This window comes from Mizuhopecten yessoensis, unplaced genomic scaffold, assembly GCF_002113885.1.
Source record: "Mizuhopecten yessoensis strain PY_sf001 unplaced genomic scaffold, ASM211388v2 scaffold9309, whole genome shotgun sequence".
Classification (NCBI taxonomy): Eukaryota; Metazoa; Mollusca; class Bivalvia; order Pectinida; family Pectinidae; genus Mizuhopecten; species Mizuhopecten yessoensis.
Window position 1 is genome coordinate 20,670 of NW_018407983.1, and position 25,676 is coordinate 46,345.

Genomic DNA, 25,676 nt, shown 5'->3' on the forward strand with positions numbered 1-25,676 from the left:
TGTCACAAAATCCACTGCTGCAGCTTTTTTGCCCAAACATGTTCTTGTTTAGGATTTTTTATAAAATATGTCAAGGATATAGGTTTCAATCAGACCGTACAGGTACCTGTCAAAGAAATGGTATCATAGCGAGCATCCAACTAGTGTATCGACTGTTGTAACACTAAAATGGTAGAAGGTCAATTCTTACATTATATATGTAATAATATAGACTCCTTAGTCAAAATTTTGACAAAATTAGCTTCTCACTGCAGTTAATGCTACTGACGATTCAACTCACACCACCTGCATTTTATAATCACAATCAACTTAACAAATAAAATACTGTATAATGGGAAACTCAGCCATTGAATGAAATGTTTGGCCTTCACCGGTTAAAACATATTCACACAGCGATCATTTTGACCTTCACATTTGAAACATTGTGTGCTGTACACCAACATCTGCCATCACAATAAACTTGCCCTCACTACGGAAATTATGGCTAAAAATTGGACTGTGGCGTAACATTTCCCTCTAAATACAATGCAAGAACAAAAGTTACCCTGTGAACAGATAGAGTAAAAGAAGCTTCTTCTGGCATTTCTATGACAGGTCTGCGTACTAATGAATTAATACATCAAATTTAGGAAATCATTTTAAACTTAAGAATTTCACTTTGCCTTCTCCAAATTAGCTGATAACACAGCAGTAAGAGAATTCTTAGTCTTTGTGGAGAAATATGGATTGCTTTGTACTGAAAGTTTTCATGGAAAACTTCTCAACTAAATGCTTAAATGATTTTGGTCAAATGAATGAATGGATGATAATGAATGAAGAGTGAATATTTTTGTTTAACAGAGATTCTGACATTTATTTTGTATAATTGTCACCATTATGCACATGTGAAACCGGACCTATTACCAGTAGATGCTTATTTCTATTCATTCTGAAGAAAAAATATGTTAGATGCTTTAACAAAAGTTTGGTGTTGAAGAACTTGTATATTCACAGCTCGCAGCACTTTCTTTAGTGGAAATAAAATTACTTTGAAACCCAAACATATATGAACACAAATAAAAAAAATAAGTGATGTCAAATGACTTTATACAGATATTTTTTGAAGAATTAGAACAAATTAATACACAAAAACAAACTCTTTCTAAGTAATAAATATTAAATCTATAGTTGAACTGTGTCCACTTTGAAAAATTCATTAAAAGTATAATTTACTGTCTAAGTCTATCACCCACAATCTCTTGATATTTTATTTCATTTACAGCAAAAATGTTATGGGAAAATTTAAACAATGTATCCCTTAATTTCACCCAGACAACCTGCAGTAGCATGCATAATAAGACTGAGGCTGTGAAACAAGTACGGGAATGGGAATGACTAAGCATTGTTTAGTGGTATAAAGTAACCATCTGTCATCTACAGGATTTGGTCTGGCCACAGACATTGTGTATAACATGTTATGGCCACCTGAGATATGTCTGGTAAGGAATTCAATACCAACACTTAACACATGAAAGAGTGATGTATGTCTTACTGCTCTGCTGCAAAATGTTTAAGGCTAACACTATTCTCCCTTGATCACTTCCTGCTACAAGTACTTCTGTAGAATGGTTACTTGGCACAGCCGTTTCATTTTACAAGCAGAATACAACTTTCTCTTGCCAATGCCACTGAGCTGTTTATCTTGTAGCTATTTCGCTGACTTGGACCATGTGTCTTGGATTCTCCATCAGTCACAGAAACCTCCTAGATTGGACCTCATCAATTCCCAGCTTTACCCTGCAGCACTCATCATGTAAATAAAGAAGAGTCTGCACTCTGTGAAGGTCTATAGCTTAGAGCCCACTTGACTCGTGATATTTAGTCCCTGTTGAAATCACAAGGTCATCAGGTTACACCTATGCAGCCATTATCTGTCAAGAAGCTCATGATCTTGCGTCGATGGGTTTTGTCAAGCCCACTTGTCGTAGCCAGGGAAGGCTGCCATTTCCTTGCTATCGTTCTCCTCATCTTCATCTTTTGATTCCGAAACAACGAAAGTATTGAAAACATAATACAAAATGTAAGAAGGATTGCATGATAAAACCTAATTTTGTTGTTGATAACACCTGTGTAATGCTAATTGACAGATCACTGATTTTTAACCCACCTAATCAGACAAGTGTAAACTAAAATATTTATAGCTTGCAAGCCATTTCAGGTAATCAGGACATCAAAATTGTTCTCAGTAATGTTGCAAAACAGTATCAAAATAACTCCGGTCAAAACCAGTGGCAGAGTGGATAAGCTGCCAGTCTGGTTATCAAGGATTCCGGAGAATGAATCCCAAATTCTAGATGATTCGGTATGCTATGGTTTCGGTACTAAGAATGAAATGTGTTGGTACTTTTTGGTAAAGAAAAAACAAAGCTTGAGAATCCTAGAATATGAAATCAGCAACACGCATGACACAAAATGCAAACAAATACAATGTTTAAACGTTGTTCATAAAGCTGAAAATCTTATAAAATAAGATATTAGAACAATTTTTGGAGAGGTCCAAATGTTTTAAACCAGAACTGAAACATCTCATTACCACAATGACAGTGTATTGAAACATCTGTAATCTTTAATCCCTGTAGCAGAGTCAATATATTTCTTGTAGAAGAGAAAAATGTTAATTTTCACCGAGAATACTGATCATGCCATGGAAGTTTTGATTCAAAGCTTATCAACACCATTAAACTTACCTTCGTCGTCTATAAGTATATCTAATTTTTCTCTGAAAAGAAAAACAACAATGTATTAGCTATGTGTTCCTCCAGATGATAACAAGAGCTTCAACTTTAAAACCTATCTGAAATAGCTCTAACATTTCACACAAAAATATATACTGCATACCTATATACAATGTTGTTAAAAACTGACCAACAGATCTGGGATTGGTACTTTTTGTGGTATCAAAATCTTCAACGTGAATGAATTTGAAAGAAGTCTGAACATGCACATGATTCTAATCTGAACTTTATGCTTATTAATTCAGTTTAACAAGAAATATGTAACACTTTGTGTTCAACTGCTCCAAACTTTCCCTATTAACTCATTCACCCATGAAGACACATTTGAACCCTTCCAATTCAAAGGTTAGAATGGTTCATTATGAAATTTCAGGGGTGAATGAGTTATGAGTTTGTAGAAAGCAAGAGTGAAGGGCAGTAGGTGACCTATTAACAGTTAACAGACAGCACTATACAGGAGATGGAATGTAATGGCTGGTAAGGGACTAGACTTACTCTATATAGAGTTTACAGAAAGCACTGTACAAGACTTAATCTATGACAGCCGTAAAGGCACTAGACTTTCTCTGACGATGGCTGTAAAGTTACTAGACTTGCTCTATGACGGCTGTAAAGGGACTATACTTACTCTATGAGGGCTGGAAAGGGACTTTACTTATTCTATTACGGCTGTAAAGGGACTTTCTTACTCTATGACAGCTGTAAAGGCACTAGACTTGCTCTATGACGGCTGTAAACGGACTAGACTTACTCTATGACGGCTTTAAAGGGACTAGACTTACTCTATGACGGCGGCAGCTTTTTTTTGAGACCATTGATCCTTTCTTGATTAGCGGCGAGCAGTTGCCCTGTAAAACACATAACCAAGCACAACTTCTGTTAACATGGAATATCTAAAGTCAACCACTACCAGTCATGATTCTGTGACTCTGATGACAGACACTGGTGGCTCATACAATTTTTCAGCCATCAGAAGCACATTAAACTTTCACTTTGTAGCATCCAAATAAGCAAGTCTAATGTTGTGTTCTTTAATGAAACTACCCTGTGATAAAAATGGTAGTTATGATTTCTGTGTACTTGCTCTGATTGGCCTTATACAGTGAAGGTCCATCATGAGTACATACTGCCGGCAGTACTGAGACGATTCCTTGTTTAAGTAGAATCACTGTATCAATGAATCAAGTCTACGTTTTGCAGTCAAAAAAGAAATTGCTGATCACTTTTTTTTAAACATTCAGCATTTAGGAGGAAAGCTAAATGTACACACATACGTACAGAGTTTGGAAATTGGTGAACTGAGATATCCACAATACATCCATCAGAGGAACCATATACATAAACTTCAGTAAGCACAATGATAATTTAGAGCACTATTTAAAGTACAAAAGAGCAATTAAATTGTTACCATACAGAAAATACCAGGTATGACACTGATTGTTACCTTACAGAAAATACCAGGTATAACACCGATTGTTACCTTACAGAAAATACCAGGTATGACATCGATTGTTACCTTACAGAAAATACCAGGTATGACACTGATTGTGACCTTACTGAAAATACCAGGTATGACACCGATTGTTACCTAACAGAAAATACCAGGTATGACAATGATTGTTACCTAACAGAAAATACCAGGTATGACACCGATTGTTATATTACAGAAAATACCAGGTATGTCGCTGATTGTTACCTTACAAAAAATACTAGGTATGACACTGATTGTTACTTTACAGAAAATACCAGGTATGACACTGATTGTTACCTTACAGAAAATACCAGGTATGACACTGATTGTGACCTTACAGAAAATACTAGGTATGACACTGATTGTTACCTAACAGAAAATACCAGGTATGGCACTGATTGTTACCTAACAGAAAATACCAGGTATGACACTGATTGTTACCTTACAGAAAATACCAGGTATGACACTAATTGTTACCTAACAGAAAATACCAGGTATGACACCGATTTTGTTACTTAACAGAAAATACCAGGTATGACACTGATTGTTACCTTACAGAAAACAGAAAATACAAGGTATGACGCTGATTGTTACCTTACAGAACATACCAGGTATGACACTGATTGCTACCATACAGAAAATACTAGGTATGCCCCCGATTGTTACCTTACAGAAAATTCCAGGTATGACACTGATTGCTACCATACAGAAAATACTAGGTATGCCCCCGATTGTTACCTTACAGAAAACAGAAAATACAAGGTATGACGCTGATTGTTACCTTACAGAAAATACTAGGTATAACACTAATTGGTACCTTACAGAAAACAGAAAATACAAGGTATGACGCTGATTGTTACCTTACAGAAAATACCAGGTATGACACTGATTTTGACCTTACAGAAAATACCAGGTTTGACACTGATTGCTACCTTACAAAAAAATACCAGGTATGACTCTAATTGTTACCTTACAGAAAATGCCAGGTAGGTGATAAACTGTACATATTTTATTTTACAACCATGTATTATAATCTTTATAAATTAAAGGTTTATATTCAGAAAGTCTACTTTGTATAGTTGTGCATAATTAGCTCTTGTGCGATACAATTTGATTATCTTCAGAGATCCTTTGGCCAGATATTCATGAATGGTTTTCACTCTCTCCCTGTATAGAAAAAAAAACATGATGGTAGGATGTTAACTGATCTATACAGGCAAACAACCAGAATAGACATAAAACATTTCATCATATATTTGTATGTGATATGTGGTTGTTTTGCATGTGTGATACTACTAGCTGTTCATAGGCCATATCCCGCACCAGTCGTAACCACCCAGCATGTGTCATATCTGCCCGGCACACGTCATTTCCATTTAGTTTACAGTTCAACACTTTTCGGAAAGATCATACCTCAATCATCAGACAGTGAGTAAAACAAACAGGTCACAGATAAAAAAAAAATTGAGTCAGACTATGACTTCATAATAATTATAGAGCAGTATACGATAGCATATCTACGTTTTTATCATATGTTGTCATATTTGTACCATATGAACACTTCCATATAATATGGAAAAAGTCATATCATAACCTCTAATAATAGCCACCCAGGTCAATATTGTCATTTCTTATTTCCTTTCTACTGAGGATGTACCAACTATCAATGTGAAATTCTGTATGGAAGTCAGTGTATCACTGATTTGATGTTTATAACATTGATTTCATTCAAACCACGAGCTCCAATGATTATCAAAAAAAGTTCATTTACGTAGTTTATTATACCCCCGCAACGAAGTAAGGGTGAAGGGGGGGGGGGTATACTGGAATCAGCTTGTCTGTCCATCTGTCTGCCGTAGAAAAAGTTTGTCCAGACAACTCCTTCTAAAGTAACCAAAACTATGTGGCCAATTTCAACAGAAATTTACAGATATGGTAACTGCCCCCTAATATTGTGCATCCAAGTATGTAGCATGTTTTCATTCTGACCCTTTAAGCAGAGATGCAAATAATATTATTTTAGCAGAGATAAGGAAATATCAAATTCTTTTGTACAAACAGAATGTATTTTTAGATATTATATTGATGGCAGATTATTTGAAAATATAAGAGGCTTGCCTATACATACCTCAGTCGTTTAATTGTCTGGGCTTGCCTATGCATACCTCAGTCGTTTAATTGCCTGGGCTTGCCTATACATACCTCAGTCGTTTAATTGTCTGGGCTTGCCTGTATATACCTCAGTCATTTAATTGTCTGGGCCTGCCTATACATACCTCAGTCGTTTAATTGTCTGGCATGTCTGTAGCATGTTCTCCTGGAGTTTGTCTTGACGAGACATTGCCTGGAAAAACGCGTCGGACTTGGTCGATATTTGCTTGGCTATGTGCACCTCTACTATATCTAAGTAATGACTCAACTGAAATAGAAAAAGGAGACATTATATAATTCAATTCAAACATCTCAAAATGGAGCACTCTATGAAAGAAATAAGTGTGTATGTCAACTGCACAATTATGAATTTTATGATACATAAATTGTATAATTTTGGACATGCTCCGACGGGTAAATACAATAAGCTAATCCTATATGGAAACATTTCCCCAATCAAAAACTTGCCTTTTACACAGGCACAAAACCTCTATTTGCCCAATGGTCAATTTGTCCTTTATATAGCCCTGATAAATCTGCAGCTATTACAGAGGGCAAAACAGGCAATTTAGTTAAACTGTGACAAACAAAAATTAGGAATACATTATGTATTATGAAGGGTTCCTTTGATAACACTTAAATGTGTAAGGAAAATATCACAATAAATCTGATTTTTCAACATACTGGACAATTGTTCTGTTCCAGGGTAATTAACATACAGGTAAATGCGTGTTAAGTACCAATTATTTTACTTGGCGTTAAGGTTACAATAGAATCCTTTTATCTGGAAGTGTATGGCACCATGAAAACAATTTAAGATAATTATGCTGTCCAAGGCATGAAATTCATCAACATACATGTACCAGAACTGACCAAAATATCACTTAGGTTAATACTATGTACCGGGAAACTCCTTCCCAGTTCGCCCTTCACTGGTAACATCTGTATTCTCCCAGTGCGAGTTTCACCCTTCACATGCAATTACTGTATTGAGTATGCAGTGTAGTAGTATTAACTGTCATGATAAATTTTCCCTCAAATCTCCAGGACAAAAAAGGCGGAAGTTAAACTGTGGTATACAGATTCCAGTAATGATTTGAGGTAAACAAGTTTGTCATTGAAAGGATAGATAACAACGCCCTTTCATGTTTCAAACTGTGTCAGATTTAATTCATCGGTTTGCCTTCTACTTATAGCAACAGTTCTATAATTCTGAATGGATTATGTTTGTCATACTCTCATAGCTGCAAATATTTTTTCTGTTGTTCCATTTTATCATTTTTTATTAACTTTGGTACACAGCTAGCAATTACATTAGATTAGGAGACAATTCAACGTATCGTTGTTGTGAATTATAACAATAGCTTTGATTCCCTTTCGGTCAGACAGACATTCCTCACTCACCTTTTCCTGGAGGAGCTTTGACGACTGCGGTCCAGAAGATGTAGGACCAGAAGGCTTGGAATGATTTTTTGACTCAATCTGTTGCCATGGAAACACAGCATTGAAAGTATCACTATTTCCCAGTTCAAAGTTTGGTAAAAGGAAGAGCTGGAAGGATAATGACAAAACACAGTATCAATCCATGAATGACAGCAAAGTAATATCTATTCCTACTATAATCAACCTTTGTACTTTTGTCTTGCTAGCCATGACTTATATTGTAACATTTAATATCATTATATATGTAATCGGTCTTTTCTGATTTCTGTAAATCCCACAAACCTTCAAAACACCAGACAAATAAGTATAATTACCATATACTGCTTTAATGGAATTGTGGAATTAAACTTTTGAAAAAAAGTTGCGGAGAGTTTTTTTTAGAAAAGTTATGTATCACAACCAGTAAGTGTTTTTATGTGACGTTTAGATGACTAGTACGATACGTACCCTACCACCTTCATAGGACAAATGACCAGTGAAGCGTATGTACACAAAGGTGTAAAATATGTACGAGTTGGCAATATCAAATCAAAGTCAATTTGGATATGCAGAGAGTTAAGTCTGCACCAAACTACTTTCTACAAATGATATTTAAGTATGGTTTTCAAATGGTTAATAGTTTGGAGGATTTCAGAATTCCCTGTTGGTTTTATGTCTTTCAATATAGCAAAAAATCAACCCTCACTTTACATAGTTATTAAACAGTATGTGCTTTAGTGCAATACACCACTTTGGTTTTCTTTAAAATACTTAGCAATCAAAGTACAGATTTGAATTCTGCAAGCAGTTTCTTTGCAGTGAAAGTAAAAGAATATCCCTGACACTCAATGTGTATGTGCAAATAACTTACTTTGGGTATCTGTTGTAACTCAGCTCTGTTCTTTTCTAAAAAAAAATATAAAAAATATTTATTAAATGTATTTGTTTGCATGCACAGGACACCAATGAAGTTAAAATCGAGATCTTCGTTATAAAACAAAACATGCATACTTTTTGTGTAACAAACAATACTAACTAAAACACAGTACAACTCTGTACAGTAGCATTATGATGATCTATTAATAACGGAAGGCACGAGTTTCTTCAGATATATCTACAAAACTATTAAAGCAAATACATAGATTTGTTAATTGACAATGTATATTACAGATGAATATATAGAGGATATCTAATAGTGTCTTCATTACCATGGCAGGTAATGGATCTGATTATTCTTGGCAGTAAAATGAACTTATGTCTCAGACGGATTTTCTTGAGGCCTGCACATCATTAAGCTAACCAGGCTATGACCATATGGACCACTTATAATTTTTCTCATGGTAGTTTGTAATCAGTGTCTTGATTGGTCAAATCAGTAAAAGCAATATTCTTTCATTAGTAAATTATCACTTTTCTAGAATACCGGGTAAGTAATTTTCGATATTTCACTGGTAAAAATGTAATAAAGACATGTATTTTAATCAGATTGATAAGTAACTGTGTTCTGGCTGTTGTGTTGACTTACCAAGCTGCTGTAAGAAGGTTTCCCCACCAGGAGACTCTTGAAGGAACTGAGTATATTTATGGACATGCTTCTTGTATCTCTGTAAAATAAAGTGATCCGAATTCAGATCCTTGACTCAATTTCCTGTTGTAATATTGCCATTAATAAAAGTTTGCAACATATCTTTTCGATTTGCTTCTGCTGTTACTTTATGTATGGTGATGTATATCGTATCATCACGTTAATGTATCGTTGCAGCCATTAAGGGACCTACACATACAAAGATGGACAGAACGCACACACGGGTGATGGTACCTTTGACATTTGGTTATAGATACAGTGTGCCAAATATGAATCACACCACATCATAGAGCTAACAAATAAGATCACCATCAAAGCAAAAGTTGTCAGTGTGATGTTAATGCGACCCGTTTACTTGACACAGGACACAGACACTAGGATGCCTTATAAGCAAGATTTAACAGTCAAAGTAAGCCTTTTTTACTGCCTCTGTAAATGTTCGACAAACTGTCACTTCTAAGTTATTTTAGATTATCTTCCCAAAGAAAAGTCTGAATATATTGATGCAGATTGACACATATAATCAGTTTGCTAGCACATCTGATGAAGAAGCACACTGTTACTCTTCAAATTCAAAATTCTTGGAATTAATATTGTATATTTGACAGCAGTTTTGTCTATGTATCTTTTTGCTAAGTTAGTTCGGCAATCATCAAGTTCGACTTTAGAGTTATAAACTTAAGTGAGTCAGCTAGTGCAGCGACAGTAATTACCCAATAAATAGGGCTGGAGGTTGTTACTCATCTTTGATAATAGGACTGGAGGTTGCTACTCACCTTTGATAATAGGATTGGAGGTTGCTACTCACCTTTGATAATAGGACTGGAGGTTGTTACTCACCTTTGATAATAGGACTGGAGCTAGGTTGCTACTCACCGTTGATACCAGGACTGGAGGTTGTTACTCACCTTTGATAATAGGACTGGAGGTTGCTACTCACCTTTGATAATAGGACTGGAGATTGTTACTCACCGTTGATGATAGGACTGGAGGTTGTCACTCACCTTTGATAATAGGACTGGAGGTTGCTACTCACCTTTGATAATAGGACTAGAGATTGTAACTCACCGTTGATAATAGGACTGGAGGTTGCTACTCACCTTTGATAATAGGACTGGAGGTTGTTACTCACCGTTGATAATAGGACTGGAGATTGTTACTCACCTTTGATACTCTATGTCTATACTTCTGAAAATGCTCTCTTGAAATGTGAACCAAATATGGCGAAGGTGGAACCTCTGTTCTTTCATAAAAATCTTGACCCCAAGTTTTTGTGAAAAAGTCATATTCCCGCTTTGAACGCAGAGGATCATTAAGTGCCGCTGGAAGGTTCACAGAAGATTTGTATATTGTCCATTTGTGTTGATCTTGGACCACACTTGGTTCCTCTTTTTTGTGATTATCAGACACATGTAATGCCATCACTCCAGCACTGTCCTTTTGACCTGCAGTAGAAAATAAAGAATAATTTTTAAAACATCAGATAAAGATATATAATGTATCTTTTATAGTATACATGTACATTTCTCATACTTAATGCTTGAATGTTATAGCTAAATTTTACTCATTAAGATACAATTTCTATAACTACAAATGGCTTAACATAGGATTGTAAACATCAAATTTTACTAGCAATAGACTGGAATACTATTCAACGTTTTTCAAACGCTCATTTTTGGAAAGATGTACGTATATACAAATGCAAGGAATCCAATTATCAATATCCCAGGGATAATCCTAGAGGGGGCCATTGACCCCTCAAAACTGAAATTGACCCCTCCATGTTCCAATTTTCTTTTTAATTTTACATAGAATGGCTCCTCTTACTTTTGATATTGACTGAAAATTGCTGAAATGATCCACTGCTCTCAAATTTAAGGATTTCCCCTGATATCCCTCATGGCTGTTAATTCCTCATTAAACATTCCGGAATTTTTTTTTGATGTTGATTCTACTGCTATTTTGAGGAATAAGTTCATGATAAGGTACTAATGACAGCCTTGCATATACAATGTAGCAAATGTCTTTGGCCTTTGATATGGAGCAAGATTACTTCAATACGTCTCTCTGACTTAATACATGTGCAACACGACAAGGAAAATGAACAGGTGTAATTTTCGATTTGACCCTCAAAGTCCATACCATGTGTATATTATATGTATATAATACACCAGAAGTGGTATGCAAATTATTGGAAGAAGAAATTGTGGAATGTCTAAGATTTCTAACATAACGTGGGTTATGTTTTACTACTAACTTGTCGGGTATGAGAATTACACAACCAACAGCTACATGATGTTGACTTCGGTTATCTGATTTGTTACGTACCTATACCACGTTGTTGATGGGAAAGGACATGGTCCCTAGCTATGTGGTTTTCATAGTCCATGTCACTCACCCCCTCTAACGGCAGGGAGGGACATACATTATTCAGTCCATACCTGCAAACAAAAGAACCACCCTCTTTTGAACAGTGAAAATCTCTTAAATGACTCGTGAAATCCGCAGCTGATTTGAAAGGAAGTTGACACAATAAACACTTTCTCCGTGGCCTGGCCCCGTGTCCCTCACCGGTTATGTTCGGATTTGAGATCGCATAATTTATGGTGGCCATAACGGCTTTAGATACGATTACATTGCTGCTTCTACTGTTAATTCAAAAGTTTATGAATGCTGTAGGGGATCTGTGTTGCTAATAAGCATTGATAAAATTGTATGACTAGTAAAGTATCACTGCTATCTCCGAAATGAAGTTTGTACCCCTTTTCATCTGTCGCCATAATACATTTCTACGTACTTCCGGTTTGTATAATTTGACGGCTAAGGGTTCCGCTGACTGGCAAAATGTTCCGGATATATTAAGTAAGACGACTGGTCGTGATTAGTTTTAAACTGCTACATACTGATGATAAGAGCATCCAGTTATGATAGAATTAATGAATATATTCTGTTCTTCTTTTCTTCCTTCAAAATAAACTTTAAAGCATAATTGTGTTAACACCCACGAGTTACCTCCCGTTAAACGGTCATCATGGTTTTCACATTTTAAAATAATGTCATGGGTACACTGAAGTTTCATACTAATAATCACACGAATGAAAACGCAAACTAATTAAAATCATATCTTCACATCGCTCCCGTTTATTGATATGTCAACGCGAGCCGACATATCAGTAAACGGGAACGATGTGAAGGGTTATAATTCTATATTAGATTAATGAAAACGTTGCCGTTTATTTTTAATGCATTATTTTGAAATATCATTTCGTGTGACTAAGACCATTCAGACAAAAGAGTTCGTGCAGTTTCCAAAAGTATATTTCAAAATTTGTTAGCGGGTTTTTATGGGATTTGCCAGAGGCCACTGGTAATTATATCAACAATAATTACCTCCAGACAACCAGTTATTGTTTAAATAATTACATTGTGCTGTATTTGCAAGTACAATTCTGGATATGTTTATCAATAAGAAAAACAAAATCGATGTAGTAAAAGCCATGAAATCTATATAGATGATGGAGCTCCGAGCGCAAAGCTATTTATAAGGGACAACTCGTACTTTTTTTGCATTTCGAAAGTTCCGGATTAGTGAAACCAACTTAAGTCTATGGGAAAAACAAAATATCCATGCGATTTCCCGATTGTCCCAGCTACACAGCGACAACAAAATATAAAGTCTAAGGATTTTACGTTATGTGTTAATAAAATTCTTGCGGAAAATAGAAATAAAGATCAAAATGCAAGTGTACTTTCAAGCTTAGTTCAATCAAAAACATTCACAATTTTATACCCGCCCACTGAAGTGTATCTTTCAATCAATCAAGGTGGCGCCATTTTTCACAGCTAATCAGTTTCTCTCAAATCTGATTACAATCTAGAGCATGCGCATACATATGACTTGTCGGGAAGGAAGGCAGACATTTTGAAAAGATTGGAACAGTTGAAATTTGAAAGAAGAAAAAACAACAATATATAGTGTAAGAAGAGGAATAAAAGGTATAGCATAGGAAAAATCTTAACCAAGGTTTTCTCCAAATCGTTCGTAAAAAAATTCCCAACAATATCATGGATAGATATCAGCTCTTTGTTTTTAATTTCAGAACGGTTTTGAGTAATACATTTTCAAAGGTAAATTTAGAAGAAAACCGGCTAACCTAAGGGAATCATACCAAAAGAGAAACATTCAGCATGCGGTATCGTATACATGCATATATACACTTTAAACTGTTTCCGTGCGGTTTCACAAGATTTGTATCCCGTCAATATCCAACATCTCCGATTACATTGGGGTTCCACTCCAATGGCGGTCGTCTGCTACAATAGGGATGCGCGTCTTGTGACCAGACTGTACTGGAACAGTTCAGATCTCACGATATGTACTGTCTTGTCCGAGTTCCACTATTTAAGTTTGTTTCATGGGTCTGCATTTTATTTATGTAATTGAAATTTAAACAGCGCTGTCGACTCATTTTCAGAAGCGTTTCTGTTTGAAACGAGCATGGAGTAAATTGACATAAATAGATGTTTTTTGATTTCACCCTTGGAACATCAAATCTATACACATCTGCTTGAATAGTTTCCGGAAGTATATTAGATATAAATGTCCGTGAATAAATTTAGTATTTATTTTTCTTGAATGTATGCTCTTATTTGGGACCAAACTGTTTCCCTGCGGTTTCACAAGATTTGTATCCCGTCAATATCCAACATGTCCGATTACATTGGGTCTCCACTCCAATGGCGGTCGTCTGCTACAATAGGGATGCGCGTCTTGTGAACAGACTTTACTGGAACAGTTCTGGTTCCACTCTCAGCTGATGTATTATCTCTTCAGTGTTCCACTGACTTCATTGATGACAGAACGGTTCTCGACATCTGTAAGTTTAGCTCAAACACTTTACACACTTCGTTTGAAACCAACATCGTGTAAATTGACAACAGGAAATGTATTTCACTTTATCGCAGGGCGTCAAACCAATAAAGATTTTCTTCATTGAACTGTTTCCGTGCGGTTTCACACGATTTTTATCCCGTCAATATCCAACATGTCCGATTACATTTGGTCTCCACTCCAATGACGGTCGTCTGCTACAATAGGGATGCTTGTTTTGTGACCAGACTGTATTGGAACAGTTTCACTCTCATCATGGGTATTATCTCGTCCGAGTATTTCAACGTTGTCGACATATGTCAAAGAGCAATGGCTCCACACACTCCGTTGCAAACCAACATAGCGGAAGTTATTTTGTATTTTATTGCAGGGTGTCAAATCGATAAAGATATTTTATTCATATTTGTTGTTTGTAAATGTAATCTGTAAACTGTTTCCGTGCGGTTACACAAGGTTTGTATCCCGTCAATATCCTTTTTAATATGTATGTTGTCGGAGATTCTCATGGATTCAAGGGAGTGAAAATTGAAAGACTGCAGTAGTGCTTAGACGATAGACAATGGTGAGTGATCGTTTAAGTGATTTAGCAATACACACCAATTTTTATTTTATTGAATAAATCAACCCTGCGTGTATGGGCCAATATATCATGTCATGCAGAGCGAATGCAACATTGTAAAAAAAGTACAAAAGGGGTATAACCCCCACCCCACCCCCACTCCCGAGTTTAACTTTTTAGCTTAAAATAAAAAATAAAAAAAAATTGAAACCAGTGTAGTTAAATGTTATTTAGTGCTATGAAAATAATTAATATTAGTATAAGAAAGATGTATCTGACCTAGATATAAACAATTTACGTGTGTTTCAGGCAGTGAGTGAGCCATGTGACACATTTATTTGCCAGTAAGGAAGTTACATAAGTATAACCACAGACACTTGGATTTAGCCAATAGAAAGTAAGTGAAAAAAGGAAGCTCCGGAATATAACCCGCCTCTATACGTTTAATTAACCGTTTTACATAACGTTCGTAAGTCAATGTCAACACATCATCCGAAAGTCAGTGTTTACACATTGTCCGGTTGTCACGTACGTCTACAAATTGTTTGTAAGTTATTCTCAACACATCGTCCGTCTGTCACTATCAGCACATAATCCGTTTGTCACTGTTTATACATCGTCCGTCTGTCACTCTCAACACATTGTCCGTCAGTCAATGTCTACACATCTTCCGACTGTCACTTCAGCGCATCGTCCGTCTGTCACTCACAACACATTGTCCGTCAGTCAATGTATACACATATTCCGTCTATCACTCTCAACACATCGTCCGTCTGTCACTCTCAACACATCGTCCGTCTGTCACTGTCTTACCATTCTTCGACAGTCACTGTCGGTGAGTCATTGTGCACACATTGTCCGCCTGTCACTTTAAGACATCGTCCATTTGTGATTGACAACATATCGTTCTGTGGTAACTGTTCACTGTTAAAAAATCATATGTCAGTCACTGTCACCACATCGTCCGTCAGTCCAAGTTAACAAACCATCCGTCAATCACTTAACTTATCGTCTGTCAGTCACATTCAAGACAACGTTCGAAAGTCACTGTCCACTCATTGTCCGCCTGTCACTGTCTAGTCTCTATCTACTCCTTTTCCGTTTGTTAGTGTCTATTTATCGTCCGTCTGTCACTGTTTAACAAACATCTGGTGCCTGTCACTTCCAGCTCATCGTTCAAATGCCACTGTTTACTCATCGTCCGTCAATCACCGTCAACAAATCGTCCGAAAATAAATGTCTACACTCCGCCTTTCAGTCATTCTCAACACATCGTCCGAAAGTCAATGTCTAACATCTCCCGATAGTTACTGTCAACATATCGTCTGCCTGTCACTAAAACACATCATCCGACAGTCACTGTCAGCTCATTGTCTGTAAGTTACTCTCAACACATCTTCAGTCTGTCACGATCAACACATCTTCCGACATCCACTGTATACTCATTGTCCGTCAGTCACCGTCAACAAATCGTCCGAAAGTTACTGTCTATACATCGTCCGTCCGTCACTGTTTTATACATCGTCTGTCAGTCGCTGTCTCAGCATCGCCCGTCAGTCATTGTAGATACATATGGTCCGTCTGTCAATGTCAAATTGTCAACACATTATCCGACAGTCACTGTCTTCATTTTGTCCGTCTGTCACTTTCAACATATCGTCTGTCTGACACTGTCAACTCATTGTCTGAAAGTTATTCTCAACACATTGTCCGTCTGTAACTGTCAACACATCGTGCGACAGCTATTGTCAACATATGGTCCATCAGTCACAGTCAAAACAACGTTCGAAAGTCACTGTCTACTCATTGTCAGCCTGTCACTGTCTAAACATCCGTCAGTCACTGTTTCAAACATCGTCCGACAGACACTGTCTCAACATACGCCCGACAGTCACTGTCTAAACGTCGACCGCAAGTCATTGTCTCATCTGTCGATACACATTGTCCGTCTGTCGCTGTCAAGTTGTCAGCACCTTATCCGACAGTCACTGTCAACTCATCGCCCGTCTGTCACTGTCAACTCAATGTCTTACAGTTACTCTCAACACATTGTTCGTCAGTCACTGTCTAAACATCTGGTGTCTGTAACTTCCAGCTCATCGTCTGTCTTTGACTGTCTAAACATCGTTCAAACGCCACTGTTTTCTCATCGTCCGTCAGTTACTGTCAACACATCGTCCGTCTGTTACGGATTACAAATCGCCCCTGAGTCAATATATGTGCATTGTGTGGTAGTCGTTAATCACACATCGTCCGAAAGTCAATGTCATCCCATCACCCAACATTAACGGTAAATACATCGTCCATCAGTCAATCTTAACATAACGGCTGTCTGTTACTGTCTATACATGTACACCGTCCGTTTGTCATTGTCTACACATCGTAAGTCAGTAAATGTCAACAAATCGTTTGTAAGTCACCGTCTAAACATCGATCGCCAGTCATTGTCTCAACATTGTCCGACAGAAACTGTCAACACATCATCCGACAGGCACTGTCTTCATTTTATCCGTCTGTCACTGTCAACATATAGTCCGTCTGACGCTGTCAACTCATTGTCTGTAAGTTACTCTCAACACACCTTCCGTCTGTAACTACCAACATATCGTCCGTCAATCACCGTCTCAACATCGTCCGTCAGACACTGTCTACTCATTGTTTGTCTGTCACTGTCAACATAAGCCGGACAGTCACTGTCTGCACATCGTCCGTCAGTCAATGTCTGCACATTGTGTAGCAGTAGCTAACTTCACATCGCCCGACAGTCACTGTCTTTACATCGTCCGTTTGTCACTGTTAACGCATCAACCGACAGTCACTGTCAAGACATCGTCCGTTCGTCACTGTCAACTCATCGCCTGTCAGTCACTGTCAACACATCGTCTGTCTGTCACGGTCCACAAATAGCCAATGTATGAGTCAAGCTATGTACATTGTGTGGCAGTCCTAGCTACACATCGTCCGAAGGTCAATGTCTTGCCATCGCTGTCGCATTCACTGTCTCAACATTGTCCGTCTGTCACTGTCAACACATCATCCGACAGTCACTGTCAAGACATCGTCTGTTTGTCACTGTCAGCTCATCGCCTGTCAGTCACAGTCAACACCTCGTCCGTCTGTCACGGTCTACAAACCGCCAATGTATGAGTCAAGCTATGTACATTGTGTGGCGGTCGCTAACTACACATCGTCGGAAGGTCAATGTCTTGCCATCACCCAACATTAACTGTCAATACATCGTCCATCAGTCAATCTAACATATCGTATGTCTGTTACTGTCTACACACCGTTCGTTTGTCATTTTCTACACATCGTAGTCACTGTCTACTCATTGTCTGTCATTGTCAACACATCATCCGACAGTCACTGTCTACACATCGTCCAAAGGTCATTGTTAACACATCGTCAGTCAGACACTGTCTACACATCGTCCGTCTGTCACTGTCAACACATCGTCTGACAGCACCTGCTTACACATCGTCCGTCTGTCATTATCACACTGTTTACACACCGTTCGTCTGTCAGTATCAGCACATCTTCCGTTTGTCACTGTTTACACATCGTCCGTTTGTCGCTTTCAACAAACACATCTTCCGTAAGTCACTGTCAACAAATTGTCAATCTGTCACTGTCAACATATCGTCGTTATATTGATATAATAAATTCACATTATCTTATTTTATTTTACCTGTATCATCATGTATCTACTTGTGGAAACCCGTTTATTACGCGTAGCACTGTTAAAGCACTTGTGGATTCATCAAACGACTGGTGGAAACTGTATGTTTATGATAAAACCATTATGTTAAATAGTGGTATCTCATTGCAATCGCCTGTGGTAACCGTGGAATTCAACTTCAATTTGAAACAACTTATGCTTTTTGTAAAAATAATCGATTCCAATATAAAATCAAAAACTGATAAAACTCGTCTCGTTCTAATAATCCGTTATTTATGTGTCTTATACTGCTGCAACAGAAACAACAACTTGAAAGTAGAATGACATTTTACATTTATTTTATTACGTTCCCTGACATAGCATTGTTGATAGATATTCAGTTAATGGTCTAGGTGGTGGAGTGAATAGCGCAGTCGCCTTTCACCAAGGCGGTCGGTGTTCGAGCTTAAGAAAATCGGAATAATGATATCATAATTATAATCGATCTACCATACAATTATGATAGTATGATAGGATAGTCGGGTGGCACAGAGGATAGCGCGCTCGGACGTGAAAAAGGATAGTGTCGCCTGCCAAACTTTCAAACTTTTTTTATTTATCTCAACACCTTTGAATTACAATGATATACAGAGATATATAAATACAAAGATTTTATGTACAGTAATTAGCCTGTCCGACCATGTGGGGTTTTCCGGATACTCCGGTTTGCTCCCTCGCTAAGACCTACCGCGCGCTACCATCGGGGCCATTAATATTGACTAATATTAGTTGATATAATATTCTTTCATACTTGTTGTAAAATAATTTTTAATAAGTTTCAATAGAACATCCAATTAATACGATCATCGTTCGGCAATGAAATTATTGTGTTTTCAATAAGCATTTGGTTACGGTATTAAATATTAAGGACTACTTTGAACATTAAAAGGATTAATTTCATTTATGAAAACGATATAAAAAGAAAATACAAGTTTTGAGAAGTTTCATTTAAAACGGTATTGTTGAATGAATCTCTAAACTTAAATGTCCTTTTTTATTCACACATGGACATTTGGAATCCTAATCTGACATATCCTACGAGGAAAGCTCATACATTTCTACGTCGATTGATTGCGTCTGTAAATGACAAAATTCCTTCAATTGGACATTATTATCTAATAACACATTCTGTCTTGTATCTTAAGTCATCACTCAACACATTTTAACTAGACCATATCAAATCGGATTGCATATAGGCATACGGCCCCGATGTTAGCTTATATGAAATACACATCCATGTTCATTTTGCACAGACCTTTAAGAGATTTCATGACTCTTTACTACCACTGAAGACTACGTTAATTAAGCAGCAAACCACAACTTCTATGCTACCGCAAAAAGACAAAATACGAACTCAAATTCGATAACATCGACAGAAATACCTCATTACCCCTATTACGTGACGCCATACAATTGTTATGACAGGAGAATACCCCGTCTTTACCCTAGGGTAGGACAGACATATATTTCACTGGCCGGATGTGTGCATATCTCAGTCTGATGGAGAATAATATAATCCTTCCCGTCCTTGATGGAACGATAGAAAAATCTAACCCCGAGGAGTCAGATCTCAAATGTCTAGCCCGAGGCTTTGCCAATGGCCTGACTTTTAAGAATCTTACACAGAGGTTTGAAAAGCTTCTGTCTTACTCCAAGAGTGAGGAATAGTGGTAATTTCATTAAATGTAAACGATAAATCACACCGGAAAAAAAGTGTGGATATACCTGTACAGGATAAGACAAATGTATATAATTCCTGATCTACTGAAATGATCTATCTGTAGTATTTAAAACACAGCAGCATCCCAAGCGTCAGCGCCATAATGTCTATGTAGGATGGTTGCTGCTGCTGCTGCTGGCAGGGGAATATTTACCCAGCAGCAGCAGCACCCATCCTACATAGACATTATGAAGCAGCCGGTATATGCTGTATTTACCCAGCAGCAGCAGCAGCAGCAGCAGCAACCATCCTACATAGACATTATGAAGCAGCCGGAAAATCCGTGACGTCATCATAACGGTACCACCCGGTTAGGGTGGTGCTGCAGGGTGGTGCGGGGTGGTGGTAAGGATTATATAGGCTGGGGACTGCGCCAAAATCCTTGCTTTTGTACTACTAAACAGTGTAATACGCGAGATAATAGAAATGGTACATACATTTCTCCCACAATCACTATAGGTTTCCAACTCCCGATTCATTGGATAAACCTGCTAGGAGTTGGTAAACATTTTTGGTTACGCAATAGTGGGTAACACCCTGGACGTGATTTCATTGGTCAATTTTTTACTTATGACGTCACGTAACAATGCTTTGCGACGTCATCTTCCATTGTGACGTCATGATTTCCCCCATCGGAAGCCTACATAGTGTTTTTTCAAGGGAAACATATGGCTTTCCAGATAAGATACAAACGTGATGGGTGAAAAAGGATCCCAAACTCGTGATGATAGGTTATCATGTTTATCTAACTCTCGTTAGTTAATTTTAAAATTGTGAAAGACCCCTGGTAAACCTCGTGTCTTTATACAATTTGAAATAACTAACTCGAGTTAGATAAACAGAAGAACCAACCATCAAACGTTGGGGAACCTCTATGTATATGAGTTTAAGTGACATGAAATATGTTATAAAGTCGAGATCTTGGTTTTATCTTACAGAAATACAAAGCACACACTGCTAACAGACGAATTTGAATTTCAGTAGTTTATCCACCTATTAATAGTTATTTGTTATTGGGAAAAAGACTTCATCTACTTTGCTAGCCGGGAAATGCAACAGCATGTCTCCGAAATAACTATCGTGATCACTCATGTGTTCACAAACTGAAAAAAATCTGTTTCTTTGCCATGTAACATTTACCTGTGTAATATACCCATACTTATACAGAGATATAAGAAAGCCGGAATCGTTATCGAAAACGGCTTTACACAAACAATATATCCGTCAAATTATTGAAACATGTAAATTAACATCACTATCATAACGGTTTTTTTTTTCATTTACAAATTATTCCCGATTATGTTTTGCCGTAATATTTTTCTAAATGTTGACAGATTTAAGTTAACAACTTGAAATATTTCATAAATATATCCCTATTGAATTATCGTTTATGCTCACATCTTTGAAATAGAATTTTGTAAGAACAATAAACTGTTGGTGGAACCATTCAATGACACGTAGGAACAGTAAACTACAGCTAAAATGAATAACTTGAGGAACAATTCACTTACTTATGAAACGTTAATGAGTATATTGGAAATATATTACTACATAAAACGGTGATCAATTTATTGCAAATTTTTCTGGCACCGGCTGAACTCTAATTAAATTAAAACTGAACATATAGAAAATGAACAGATTCCCCCATGGGATAAAAAAAAAAAAAACATATAGCACCAATAACGTTTGCATTTTTATTTTACTTAAAACATACAACATTGCCTTAAGTAGATCGGAATAACCATTTCATTATCACAATTGATCTACCATGTATTTATGATATTATAATAGTCGGGTGGCACTGTTGATAGCGCACTCGCTTTTCAAACAGATGGCCGGGTCTCGATTCCCCGATCGGACATGTACATGGGAATGTATCTGGTCACCTGCTCGACCACGCAGATTTTTTATGTTCCTGATTTTAGTACCCTGTACCCCGTACCCCGTGCCCTGTACCCCGTACCCTATAGCCCATACCGTATACCCTGTACCATGTAACTCCTACCCTGTTACCCGTATCCCGTACCCTGTACTGTCACAGCACAATACTTTCTATACGATGTTCAGCGATGTAAATACTGTTCAAATATATCTTTGTTCGATCTGTTATACGTATTTTGTATCACTGCACAGTGGATAACATCGTTTCTGGTGTTTAAAAAGGAATAAGTGAACTCACAAATCGAATTGATTTAAGAATTGATTGATAATACCCGCATTTTAAGTGTATTTCCCTATGCAGGCAAACACAATGTTTTGCTACGATACACATCAAAGTCTTGCATCTGTCTACGCTTTACCCTGTACCCCGTTCCATGTTCCCCGTATCCTGTACCATGATTCATGTACTGATTATCTTCACGATACAATACGCATCACAGCAAAATGCATTCGATACGATATTTATCTTTATAAAAGGGAACGGGGTAAGGGATACACGACACAGGATACGAGAATCGGGTACATCAGGTTTTCTCCGGTTACTCCAGCTTAATACCATATGAATACCATAATAATCTTTTATTGTGTATACAATATGAATATCGCATTACGAATATTTTTTTTATATCAAGTATTTTTTAAACGATATCTGAATATCAAAATTACACCGAATGTTATATTTTCCTTTAAACAAACAATTTTCTTCACATTTGGTGAGAAGGGATATCCAAAACGATTTTGTTATTATTATATGAATCGCCGGTAGCTACTACCTTGATAATTTCCTTTCATGTATTTAAAGTTAAAACTTTAATCACAGGTTACGTCATGCATGGCCATTTCATTCGCGGGAAAAGATACACATTTCCTCGTCGATTGCCTGTATGTCTGAAGAAAAATACATCTGACAAAATCTTTCACAGCATAATTTACTAGCCGAGAAATGCAACAACATTTCTCCGAAATAGCTATTATGTGTTCACAGAGATTAATGATAATGAATAATGGTTGTGTAACCTACCTATATCTATCTATAGATATCAGTTGTTTATAACCGTGTATTGTTGGACGATAGACCATGAACGTTCATGTACATTCAATTCAACACGCGAAATTCTTATCAAGCGTCTATTCGAATTCAACCTGTCTCAATTTAGTAGAGGTTTTGTTCCCGACATTGTTAATATTTTACAAAAATACAATTTGTATCATGTTATTGATGAATTTTTGATGAGTGGTGTATTTCCAAACAAATGACAAATTCAATGGAAGCGTTGGGTCAATGACCATGTAAAAAACTATGAACAGTTTAATTTATGTGAAAGAATGAACGCTGATAGGGACTTCTCTCGCTTCACTCTTTTACATAATAAGATACAACCGTATGCTATATGGAAACTTGCTTTACGCTTTCCACAATACAGTCCATGTTTTAAGAAAGTTGTTAAACTTTGTGTTGAAATGCGCGATAATGAAAATATATATTTGTGTCATTACTGTGGATCTATGCACAAAGATACTATTATGCATAGTGTACTCGAATGCTCACACACAGAGCTATTACGAAACCAGCTCTGGTGTGTACTCAGTACTGTAAAAGATATAGATTTTGTGTTTAATCTTAATGTAATGTCTAATTACCATCTACTTCATGTTCTTCTTGGTGGTATTTTCAACTATGATTTATCTCCATATGAACTGGAGGACTTTAGAATAAAATCCATTGTTATTATTACTAAAATTCTTCAATACAGTTGTATTATGTAATTTATCCTTAGATATTTGAATGTTGTATACTGAGAAATATGATCACAAATTTACTTGTGTGTACCTCACGCTTCAGCAAGATTAATACATGAAATACATATATTTTTGTAGTCATATTAGTAGGCAAGCATTCCCTACGTCTTTTCTGTTATACCATTGCACAATTGGGCTGCATGATTAGTGCAACTTACTACCATTCATAATATTGTTTGTATTGTATGAATTAATCTTGTGATATGTATTACTACAACTGAAATCATTGCATGGTTGACCTGTTTCTTCAAGTTAATCATTATATTGTATGTTGTGTATTTCACACCACTGTATGACTATATTGTATGACTTCGTGCAACGGGTTCTACTCAATGTATGATTGTATTGTAAGACTTATGTTACAGTAATACTGTCTATAATAATGCTGTATGATTTATAGTGTGCTGCTTGTAATACTGTTTATTACAATGCTGTATGATTGCTTAGTACGAGAAGTGTATTACTGTCTATACTATCATATGATAATGTAGTTTGAGGAGTGTAAATATGTCTATTATATCAATGTATGATGTTATGTATGATTAGTGTTATACTGTCTATCATCATAATTATCATCGTATAATGACTGTAATAGTACCTATTATATCATTGTGTTGTGTTTATAGTACTTTATGGTATGATGCGGGTACTATTATTATTCTCTTATGTGTGTGTCTGTCCAGGTGCATGAGTGTGTCACTATGTAAGGGTGTGACCATGATTGTGAATGCTCTTTCTTCTCTTTAAATAGTGTTGAATTGTACGTGTATTGTTCGTTATTTCTGTAAATCTTCATTTCTGGAGGAAATAAAGGAAATAATAATAACATTATCTATCTTGTTTATATATATACCAATTTGAGGCATCGCTAAACATCTTACATTTGTATATATCGTAATAAAGACGTTGAAGTCGAAATCTTTGATGTTGCACACTGCTAATGGATGCACTTAAAATTTAAGTATTTTTATCCACCCACTTAGTTATGGTGCTATTGTAAAAGGTGTTGGCCTAATTTACTAGCCGAGAAATGCAACAACATTTCTCCGAAATAGCTATTATGTGTTCACAGAGATTAATGATAATGAATAATGGTTGTGTAACCTACCTATATCTATCTATAGATATCAGTTTGTTTAATAACCGTGTATTGTTGGACGATAGACTATGAACGTTCATGTACATTCAATATTGTATGCATTTGAAGGTTTAAAAAAATTCTATTTATATCTATATCCTGTCTAACTCACGGTAATTCCGCCGATCTTACCACGACAGTCGGACATGAAATCTGTCAAACGCTGATTTCATGTGTTGACGAGCGATGCCAATAGAATGGTATGTAGAAAAGGGGATGGTTTCTTTCTTGTTTTCTTTTAAAGGGACACTGAGGAAATAAAGAAAACATCGCTGTATCCCACTGCATGTGTATCGTGAAAGGCGACTAATGTGGGGCCCCTGCAGAATCGAGTTTTTTTTCTGTGTCTTCTAATAAGGGGACATGAACGGGGCCAAAATTGATCTGCTGCCCCCAATTGCAACACTTGGTTTAGTTTTCGTTTCCGATCTTTCCTGTCTTCTGCCTTTATCTTTCTACCTTTAGTTTCCGGCGGTGTCTCTCTAGGCAAACAAACTATCAGAAGG

At 36.7% G+C, this 25,676-nt stretch overlaps 1 protein-coding gene across 6 annotated transcripts; it reads right to left on the bottom strand.

Moving 5' to 3' along the window:
• Positions 1-1,505: 1,505 nt before the first annotated feature.
• On the bottom strand, positions 1,506-12,190 carry LOC110457771 (vacuolar protein sorting-associated protein 54-like). 6 transcript variants are annotated; one of them, XM_021509161.1, is made up of 11 exons: positions 12,164-12,190; positions 11,732-11,844; positions 10,568-10,848; positions 9,344-9,422; positions 8,690-8,724; positions 7,801-7,947; positions 6,522-6,664; positions 5,316-5,412; positions 3,557-3,622; positions 2,727-2,758; positions 1,506-2,022 (listed from the first exon to the last, which is right to left on the bottom strand). In XM_021509161.1, exons 1-11 carry the CDS (start codon positions 12,181-12,183, stop codon positions 2,010-2,012), a joined length of 1,026 nt encoding a protein of 341 aa, XP_021364836.1. In that variant the 5' UTR covers positions 12,184-12,190; the 3' UTR covers positions 1,506-2,009. The 6 variants fall into 6 exon arrangements, 4 of the variants coding, with proteins under 4 accessions (XP_021364836.1, XP_021364835.1, XP_021364834.1 ...); XM_021509160.1 differs by lacking the exon at positions 12,164-12,190 and having other exon boundaries at positions 1,506-2,013; positions 11,732-12,157; XM_021509159.1 differs by lacking the exon at positions 12,164-12,190 and having other exon boundaries at positions 11,732-12,157.
• Positions 12,191-25,676: the final 13,486 nt, after the last annotated feature.

What these genes read in the sequence shown, in the direction of transcription:
- LOC110457771 (XM_021509159.1), bottom strand. Translation starts at nt 12,017, where the DNA reads ATGGCCACCATAAATTATGCGATCTCAAATCCGAACATAACCGGTGAG. An exon ending in CCATCAACAACGTGGTATAG is followed by an intron (nt 10,849 to 11,731) that starts GTACGTAACAAA and finishes TTTCTACTGCAG; the next exon opens with GTCAAAAGGACAGTGCTGGA. An exon ending in AAAGCTGCCGCCGTCATAGA is followed by an intron (nt 2,759 to 3,556) that starts GTAAGTCTAGTC and finishes TTTTCTTTTCAG; the next exon opens with AGAAAAATTAGATATACTTA.